We start from the raw sequence: 9,937 nt of genomic DNA on the forward strand, positions 1-9,937 counted from the left end.
TAAGCACAAACATGGATATTCGCACGCTACTAAATAAATTTTTATCTATGGGGAAATCTGTGAGAAATTTAAAAAATAATAAAGCAATCAACCGCAACGAAATTCCTGTATAAAATTTTCCTTTATTTTAAGGTTATCATAACAAAGATAAATGCAGCATGATAAATTTTTACCATTCTGCCCTCTCTCTATTCGTGGTGGCGTTTCCATTCAGTTGATCCATTTGCAAACAGACGACGCTTATCTAAATGTTAGCGCTGCCATCTATAAGAGAAAGGTTTAGACTTTAATACCCAAAATGTTTATAAAATAACTTACAAGTTCTCCGTTCCATGTCGCCCCGGATCCTTGCGCAAACACATATAAACGACTGAGAATTTGACATTTCTCCCATCTGTTAGAGCTTTTTTGCTTCTCGCTTGGAGCGGCTTAGCGCCTATAACATTAATCATCGTATGGTAGTTGTCTATAACTGACTATATGGCTACCTGTTGAATAGTCATAATTTAGCCTTTTTAAATCAAATCAAATTGCCATATTAAACGATTCTCAGTGGTAAAGAACTAATTTGCCGGTGTTTATATTAGGAGCGGTGGCGACAGGTCTTAGAAATTAAACCGTGTAAAACTTTTAATCATGAAAGTATCGCCCAGCAGCACGTTGTTTGAATTTGTCTGGGGAAAGAAGGCTCCTTGTCGATGAGCTAAAAATGGCGGCCACCATGACGATAAGGTTTGCAACTGCTCCTATCACACTAAACGTCATAACTTTGGAGGTATGGCGTCAGTGTCCTATTATGTCATTATAACAGATCAACTGTTTTGGGGTGAGGTGGTCCGCTAGATATATGAGCAGAATAAAGATTTCATATTCGCAGTCCACAAACTTATACATTGAATTGAACCCCATATGGTCATAATTGGTGTATACAGCCGTTTAGTGGGGGCGTAGGTCAATTGTGCGCCTCACTCCATCTGCCACTTGAGCACAAGTTTGAATAATGCATTCCACTTAAAATATCCATTGTTTTCATAGGTCAAATAAACTATTCGAGACGACTTTAGGAAGTAAAGCACCACATAGATTCTTGGACACAAAGTTTAATGTCATATTCGTAATCTGCTATCAAATACATTTTATTGGAGGCTCATCTAGCTATGATCGAATTGTATTCTCATTTAGTGGTGGGGAGATACCCAATTACATAGACCTAATTTTTATACCCACCACCGAAGGATGGGGGTATATTCATTTTGTCATTCCGTTTGTAACACATCGAAATATCCATTTCCGACCCTATAAAGTATATTGAATAGCTTTGGGGGGGGGATTCCAAATATATGATGTAAAGCGAAAGTCGTAGATGAGTGGACTGTATGTAGCAGCTTGTTATTCCTCAGAGTTGGGGAATAACAAGCAAAGAAATAGAATACCCACAGCAACACCGCAAAGGAGTAAAAGGCAAAACACAAGTTTGGTTTCAGTAAAACGTTATAATATGTAAGTTTATTTAAATAGGGTTAGTGGGTTAGGTAGATGTTACGCTAGGGAAAGAGATGAAAAGAGGAGTTAGAATCTTCAAACCTTACCGATCGAACGCTGATGACCAAGTGTTTGATGGTAAGTTTCTAAAAAGGGCATGTAGTCAGGAATGTTCTAATTCCATATCATTCCTTTAGTACAAACTGACATGCCTTTTAGCATTCTATTACAATCAGAGTTGGGAAGTACAATTTAACAATTTAATTCAATTATAATTCAATGGTACAATTAAATTCAAGTATTCAAAACAAAAAACAAAATATAAAATCAAATGTTAAGGACAGGATTGTCCATGCCGCCGGCCTTGCATCTACGCAACATCTTCGCAGATAACTGTTGCCACACATTTCAGCGCCTCAGCGAGCAGCTGTTTCTGCAGCAGCTCAGACGGCTTGATTTCTGGTCGTTGGCTTCTTGTCCTCAACTTCTTGCGTCTGGGGGTGGCTTCAGTCGTCGCTTTCTTCGTGTAGCGGTTGGCAACTTTGGGGCTTACATATGCTGGTGTGAGGGCGGTAGGAGGCACCGGAATTTGTGGGTGCAGCATCGTATGGTGCTGGTAGCCGCATTTTCGACAGGTGGCGGCTGAGTGGCAGTCCTCCACCTCGTGACTCCGGGCCAGGCAGTTCATACAATATTTGTGGTTACGGACGGTCACCCTCCTATCTGCCACCGTCATGCCGCAGAAGATTCGGCAGTAGCGGAGCGAGTGCCTCTCCAAACAGATGGCGCACTCATAAATCTTGTTGAGATTCATTTGCTTTGAGCCCATTTTTTTTCTGGAAATGAAGAAGGTAAGTAAGGTTTTTACGGATTAGAAGAAGCCAATGAAATGAGGTGAAATGTGGGGTTAGATGAGGGTTAGATGTGGATTTAAGCGGTGATGTTAGTGTTATTTAAGGCGAGTATGAATGGGAGGAAGATTATGATAGTGATGAGTCTAATGGATCTTGGTCCAAGAGAGGTAAATAACAAAGTTTGACTATGGGACGAGTTATTGTACCAGACGATATCCGTATATCCGCGACTCGAGTATTGTCGTCGGATCCTGGATGAGTCCGGATTATTCTCCCTAAACGCCAGTCGTTAGGAGGTAGCAGGTCATCCATGACCACGACCAAATCGCCTATCTTCAAGTTCCGATCCGAACCCTTCCACTTATATCTCTTATGGAGTGCCTTAAGATAATCTTCCCTCCACCTTATAGCGAATTGGTGATGAAGGGCTTTGAGTTTTGTCCATCTGTTGACCAGGGACAACCTCTGTGAATCCTGCTCAGGAAATGCCATGATAGGGGACCCCTTAATAAAGTGGCCGGGTGTCAAAGCCGTCAAATCACTCGGATCAGCAGAAATCGCTGATATGGGTCTGGAGTTGAGAATTCCCTCAATACGGGCAAGAAGAGTAGCAAACTGCTCGAAAGTGAATCGGTGAGCCCCAGTAATTCTCTTAAAATGGTGCTTAAAGCTCTTCACTGCGGATTCCCACAATCCGCCCATATGCGGTGCGTAGGGAGGAATAAACTGCCATTCGAAGCCATGACTGGAGTACTTCTCGGCTATATCGTCTGCTGAAGTCTTCACGAAAGTCATGAATTCTCTTAGCATTTTTCGGCTGGCGCCGACGAAATTTCTACCATTATCGGAAACTACCCTCTGGGGTAGCCCCCGCCTTCCGACGAATCGTGTGAATGCAGCCTCAAATGCTGCAGAAGAGAGCTCGGAACATGGCTCTAAGTGTATTGCTTTCGTCGCGAAACAGACGAAAACGGAAGCATATCCCTTTACCATGGGGGAGCGGCGTAAAGTAGAGCTTTTAAGCTCGAAAGGCCCTGCAAAATCGACTCCAGTAATGTGAAAAGGAGGAGTCAGAGCGCATCTCGAAGGAGGTAGTGGAGCCATGATCTGAGCACATGGTCTATGCTTAAAAATGATGCACGTCCTGCATCTGTGTATGACGCCCTTTACCCTAGGCTTGAGTCTAGAAATATAAAACTCCGTTTGGACCATTCTGCACATAAGTGTGCAATCGGCATGAGCCAGGAAATGATGTAAATGGAGTAGGTACAAGTGGCATAATCGGGAATTTCCGGGTAAGATCACGGGATGTCTCTCATTATATGGAAGAGAAGAATCAGCCAGTCGTCCATCAACTCGCATGACCCCTTCGCGATCCAGAAATGGATTCAACACCTTTAGTGAACTTCTCTCGCTTATTGCCTCGGACTTGCCTAACAGGTCGTATTCATCATGATAAAATTTCCTTTGAGACAGTGAAATTAGGCGAATCTTAGCAAATTTCACTTCCTTATGCGAAAGATATAAAGAAGTATTCTTCTCGGTAGAGCGATATCTACTAAGACAGTTGCCGTAGAATCGAAAAATATAAGAGACCACCCTTAGAGACCGAGTATAAGAAGAAAACCTCTGCAATATGTCGGATTCTTCATTCGTCTCGTGAAATGTCTGTACCTTCGAACGCCTTCCCAACTCCGGCGACTCCAAGGGATTGTTCCTTGGCCATGACGAACTTGGTTGAGTCAGCCAACATGGGCCATTGAACCATAGAGGGTTCATATTCAAATACTGAGGTGTACATCCCCTCGTGCCAAGATCGGCAGGATTATCATGCGTCGGGACGTGACGCCAAACACCATTAGGGACAAGATCGTGAATCTTTGAGGTTCGATTAGCAACATATGTCTCCCAAGACCAAGGCGGCTTTGAAAGCCAGCCGAGTACTATCGAAGAGTCCGTCCATAGAGTTATGCTGCTGATCTCGTAGTCGCATGTAGATAAAACATAATCGACCAACTTGGCAAGAAGGTATGCACCATTCAGCTCCAGCCGTGGGAGACAAACAGGCTTAAGAGGCGCAACCTTGCTTTTGGCGACCAGAAGATTAGAGAAAACCACAGACTTCTCGTTCTGACATCGCATATAAACGCAAGCGCAGTATGCAGCTTGTGAAGCGTCTGAAAATCCATGGATTTCTATGACGTCGTCAGGGACAAATCTAATCCATCTGGGTATAGAAAGGCTCTCCACGTGATATAGATCGGAGACAATTGCATCCCACGCAAGCTGAGAATCCCTGCCGAGAAAGTCGTCCCATTCAAATCCTTCTAACCACAGTTGTTGCATAAGAATCTTGGCCCTAATAATAATAGGTGTGATCCAACCAGCGGGATCAAATAGCTGGGCAATTGCAGAGAGAATTTTGCGTTTCGTCATTTCATGACTTGACTCAACGGGTTTGACGGAATAACTAAAAGTGTCAGTTAAAGCGTTCCATTTGATTCCCAGCGTCTTAGCTGAACTTGACTCCTGGAAGCGTAAAAATTCAGAATCGTAAAGATCCTCAGGTGAGAGATGAGCCAGTAGCTGATTATCGTTGGCAATAAACTTCCTAAGGGGAAATCCTGCTTGTTTCAAAACCACAAGCAGGTCCTTCTGGGCTTGGACCGCTTCGTCCACAGAGAAGCCTCCGGACAATATATCGTCGACATAGGTTTCTCGTCTGAGAATACCTGCGACATGAGGATAATCGTGTTCTGAATCTGACGCCAGTTGTAACAGTGTACGTATAGCGAGAAACGGAGCGCAATTTACGCCAAAAGTGACGGTCCTAAGTTGATAGTCCTTAACCGGACCATTCGCTTCGGGTTTAAACAATATCCGCTGGTATGGTCTGTCGTGGGGATGAACAAGAATTTGTCTGTACATTTTCTGGATGTCTCCACAGAAAACGTATCGGTACTTCCTCCAATTGAGAAGCACAGAAGTCAAATCAGACTGCAATGTGGGTCCTACGTGAAGTACATCATTCAATGAGTAGCCAGACTTTGTCCTTCGAGAAGCGTTGAAAACAACTCGGACTTTCGTCGACTTGTGCTCAGGGCGTACAACGGCGTGATGGGGTAAATAAAAAGAGTTAAATTTACCCTCCATGGATATCTCACGAGAAGACGTTTCTTCCATGTGATTAAGAGTCAGATATTCGCCTAAAACAGCGTTGTATTGAGATTCTAATTCGGGTTCTTTCGAAAGATTTTGCTCCATACGATTATACTGAGCAAGAGCCAAGAATCTAGACGATCCTAAATACAAAGAGTATGAGAATTCGTCTTTGAACGGTAACCTCACCATATAACGACCGTCCGATATTCGAGTTGTAGTTTTCCTGTAGAATTCTTCACAGAACGCATCAGAATCTGAGACGAGAGGAGACGAGGGTATTTCTTCCTGTTCCCAAAACTTCCTGAGAAGATCGCTTATTGCGGGTTCTTCTGGTTTGAGAACGTTCACAGAGAAAGAGAATACAGTTTCAGCTCGCATTGGGCCACTGAGCACCCAACCGAATATAGTATTGTATGCTGAAGTGTCACCACAAATATTCTTCTTGATTCCTTCAATATTGATGAAACGTTCGGAATCATTGCCAAGAACTAAATCAATTTGGGCTGATTTATTAAAATGGGGATCCGCCAGATCGAGATCTTCTAAATCTGAAGGATGTGGTATTTTGAATGAGTAAGACGGTAAACGTCTGGTTAATTTTGGCAGCACAATTGCTGAAATAGTGAAACGTACATCGTGTTTTTCGGATACCACCACTAATTGACATTCTTTGTCAGAGATCTGAGTTTGTTCTCCAATACCGAAAATTTCGAATTGGGCTTTAGTAGTGGGAATTTGTAGTAAATTCTGAATTCGTTTTGAGATAAATGTTCGTTGAGAACCCGGGTCTATTAGGGCTCTAACAGTGAATAATTCTCCCTGATGTTCAATTTGGACTAAAGCTGTCCTTAGAAGAATCATATCGTTGTTTGAGGCAAAATTTGCTTGAACACCGGAAGGACGATTTTGTCTTGATGTAGAAGGAATATCGTCTTGTGACTGATAATTTGGTTCTGCGTCACTTGACTTCGTCTCGGAAGTTTGTGGTTGAGAGACATTATTGTTGTTATCAGTGGTTTTCCTAAGATGGAGAAGACTGTGATGTGCTTTGTGACAAATAATGCATGTATTTTTGCTTTTACAACTTGCTTTTAGATGGTTTGAAGCCAAACAATTATTGCAAATTTTATTCTTGTAGACAAAGTCTATACGCTGTTGTGCTGTAAATTTGCGAAAATCTGGGCAAGTCCTAATTGAATGTTTGGAAACACAAACAGGACATGACGAATTTAGTTTCTCTTGGGAGTGATACGTTTGAATTTTGGCAGATGAGTTATTTGGTGACTGAGTCTTGGCAGAATTTTGAGACGGGATGTTATTCTGTTGTTTCGTAGACTTAATGCTGGTGATGCGTTCTACAACCTCGAATCTGTTTATGAGGAACTCGTCAAGTTGGTTCCATGTCGGTAAATCTCGGTGGGATTTCAAAGATTGTTCCCAAAGAGAAAGAGTTTCATCTGGTAATTTCGTCGATACCAGATATATCAAAATCGGATCCCAACTTTCGACGTCAACGTCAAGTGTCTTGAGAGTACACAGACAATCATTTACTGCCGATTGGATTCTCTGAATGGAATCACTATTCTCTACTGTTGCTGTAGGAATATTAAAAAGCATCTTCAGTTGATTGTCAACAAGCACACGCTTGTTTTCGTAGCGGGATTTCAGAGCACTCCATGCTATGTCGAAATTCTCGTCACATAAGGTGTACCTTTTGACGATTGCACCAGCGGCACCTCTGGTTTTATTCCGCAAATGGTAAAGTTTCTGAGCTTTCGTTAACTTGGGGTGGTTAACATAGACTGCCGTGAACATATCACGGAATGACGGCCATTCCTCGTAGCCTCCTTTGAAAATCTCAGTGTCACAAGGCGGTACCTTAATGCAGCTGTTTGAGACTTCCAGAGACGTGTTTTGAGGAATATATTGCTGTTGTGGTATATAACTGGGGATAAGACTGTGTCTCGTAGACTGTCTAGTATTCCCGCTAGCTATTCTGAGAATATCCAGAATTTGAGATCTGGCTGTGTAATACGCCTCAGAACTGGCGTTGAAATTTATCTTCGCATTTTCCCTGAAGTCCCTGGTGTTCGAAGACCTTGGAGACAGCATAACACCTTCATAAGTTGCCTGTAGCCTTTGCCAACGGCTCTCCAAGTCCTCTAGTTTCACCTCCAAAACCGAGTCGGTTTGGTCAGAAATGTCACTTTGTTCAAATTGTGTACAAAATGAGATCAAGTGATCACAATCGAACAAAAATTTATCGTTGTTGAGGGAAGTCTCCATAGATGCACCACCTGTAATTCCGGTGGAATTACTGTGGTCAGTAGACCCCGATGTCGGATTGGTATCCATACATCCAGTGTCCCCTGTGCCGGTCTTAGCACCTTTAGTCGTCAGACTCATCTCGAAAAAAGGGAAGAACAGAACTGTACGACAATGACAAATATGATATGGATGGAGTCAGCTAGAAGAAGAATCGATATCTCGTAGGTTCACCAAAAAAAGATCTTCGCGCGAATCTGTATGGCTTTTGAACCCCAAGCGTGATGTGATCCGTTGAATGAGAAACTGTTATTTTAATTGTAAGTGCAATCAAAATGTAGAGCGATCAGGAAATGTAAGCTGCAGAGCGGGAATGCAACGAATTGCCAAAAAAATACAACTTACAAATGCCAACAATCAATGTAAAAATAGTCTCACTCAAAGCAGAATGCAAAGTCGAAGAATGTGGGCCGATCGGGGTGATGCAATGGATTGCGAAAATTCTGTGAGGTACAGAATTACCAGGAGCAAATGGAAGAACAGATCCCTTCTTCTATGCAAAGGTTTGATCCTGAAAATTGTAAGTGACTAGCGGGAATGCAACGAATTGCCAAATATGTACCTTACAATTTCAAAACCACAAGAGTTGTCGAGATTTGAAAACGTTAGGCCTTCGTAGAATCTCTCCATCAAAAGTGGAAGAATCGAAATCCCAGTCACTGAGAATTCCTGAGATAAAAAATTCATAAAAGGCAGCCAAACCCTCCGCTGCAAGAACTCTCGTGGAAATCCAATAAAGGGCTATAAACTCCTATCGAGCAAGAATTCTTGGGAAAGGTACGATAAAAAGTAGTGAAATTCTGCTGGAGTAAGAATTATCGTAGTAAAATGCAGTGAAATAGCAGAATTTCGTTCGAGTAAGAATTTCTCTGAAAAAGTCCCAATAAACGACAAAAAAAAATTCTTATTGAGTACGAATTTTTGTAGAAATCCAGTCAAACGAAGAGAAATTTCCTCGAAAAATCATGTGACTTCCGATTGGGAATGAAGTTTCCAATAGAGCAAGAGATCGACGGGAAAAGAAATCGACGCGAATATCCAAATCGAATCGAAAAACGTCAAAGGGTCCCAAGTCGAAATATTCTTGTCTGCAGATAAATTAGAGATTCCCAAAAAAATGTATTTCCATTTGATAGCAAATTGTATCAAATGCGGACCAATGTTTTGTGTTAGTTCAGAAATGTGTGTTGTTAGTTTTAAAATGATGAAAATAAAGATGTGTTTTATGGTGTTTGTTATTTTATGAAGTTGTAATTTTCATTTATAATAGTTTTATTTTATTTATTTGTTTGATGATGGGAACAATTGTGCTTACGTTTCACAATTTTCCTTATAACGCTAAAATATTTAAATTTATTTTTCGTAGAATGGAATCGTTGTGTTGCTTCTTCACAATATTCCAACAGCTCGCTTTCGTTGAATAAATTTTGTTTATTGTCGTAGAACGGAAGAATTGTGTTTTAATTTCCACAATTTTCCAATAAAAACGCTTTATATTAAAACATATTTCAATCTCTAATCATCAAAACACTTGTTTGTGAAAAGAGGGGTTCCGTTGGGCTCGTTGTAAAGATACACTGTTGACAATATGTTGGCTTTTTTTCCCTTAACTTTTATTTTTCTCAAATGAATTGTTTTGGTCTTAATATGTTGGCCTGGTGCTGTACCATATGATTTCTAAATTCTTTCTTCATGTAAATATATTTGACTATGAAAGGGCATTGACCTTATGCAGTTTGCTGTTTCTCTATTCGCAAATGATCACCGCTGTTGCCTACGACCGTCGCTGCTCATGCGAGTGGGGGAATGATATGCTGTTACGATGACTGCGTGTACAAATGGATGTATATACACACGTACCTATGTTGACGAATTTGCTTTGACTATTTTTTCCCTTTCGTTGGGCGACTCCTGCATATATACGTACATATGTTGATGAAGTAGGTTTGGATATTTTCGTTTTGTTAGGGACACCGGTACACGTGAAAAATAATACGAGTCGAGTTTAATGATTATATTATCGAACACAAAAATTTTTTATTTTACATTAAAATTTAATAAGAGCTGTTGGAGTTATTGAGAAATAATAGCTTTTCTATAATTTCGGCGAAACT

The 9,937-nt window shown here is 41.2% G+C and overlaps 1 protein-coding gene across 1 annotated transcript; it reads right to left on the bottom strand.

Annotated features, from left to right (window-relative positions):
- Positions 1 to 1,852: 1,852 nt before the first annotated feature.
- On the bottom strand, positions 1,853 to 7,904 carry LOC131995877 (uncharacterized). The gene is made up of 2 exons (XM_059365126.1): positions 4,618 to 7,904; positions 1,853 to 2,318 (listed from the first exon to the last, which is right to left on the bottom strand). Exons 1-2 carry the CDS (start codon positions 7,902 to 7,904, stop codon positions 1,853 to 1,855), a joined length of 3,753 nt encoding a protein of 1,250 aa, XP_059221109.1.
- Positions 7,905 to 9,937: the final 2,033 nt, after the last annotated feature.

The sequence above is a fragment of the Stomoxys calcitrans genome, chromosome 1, assembly GCF_963082655.1.
Source record: "Stomoxys calcitrans chromosome 1, idStoCalc2.1, whole genome shotgun sequence".
NCBI lineage: Eukaryota > Metazoa > Arthropoda > Insecta > Diptera > Muscidae > Stomoxys > Stomoxys calcitrans.

What these genes read in the sequence shown, in the direction of transcription:
- LOC131995877 (XM_059365126.1), bottom strand. Translation starts at nt 7,904, where the DNA reads ATGAGTCTGACGACTAAAGGTGCTAAGACCGGCACAGGGGACACTGGA. An exon ending in GGCAGGGATTCTCAGCTTGC is followed by an intron (nt 2,319 to 4,617) that starts GTGGGATGCAAT and finishes CTTCATTTCCAG; the next exon opens with AAAAAAAATGGGCTCAAAGC.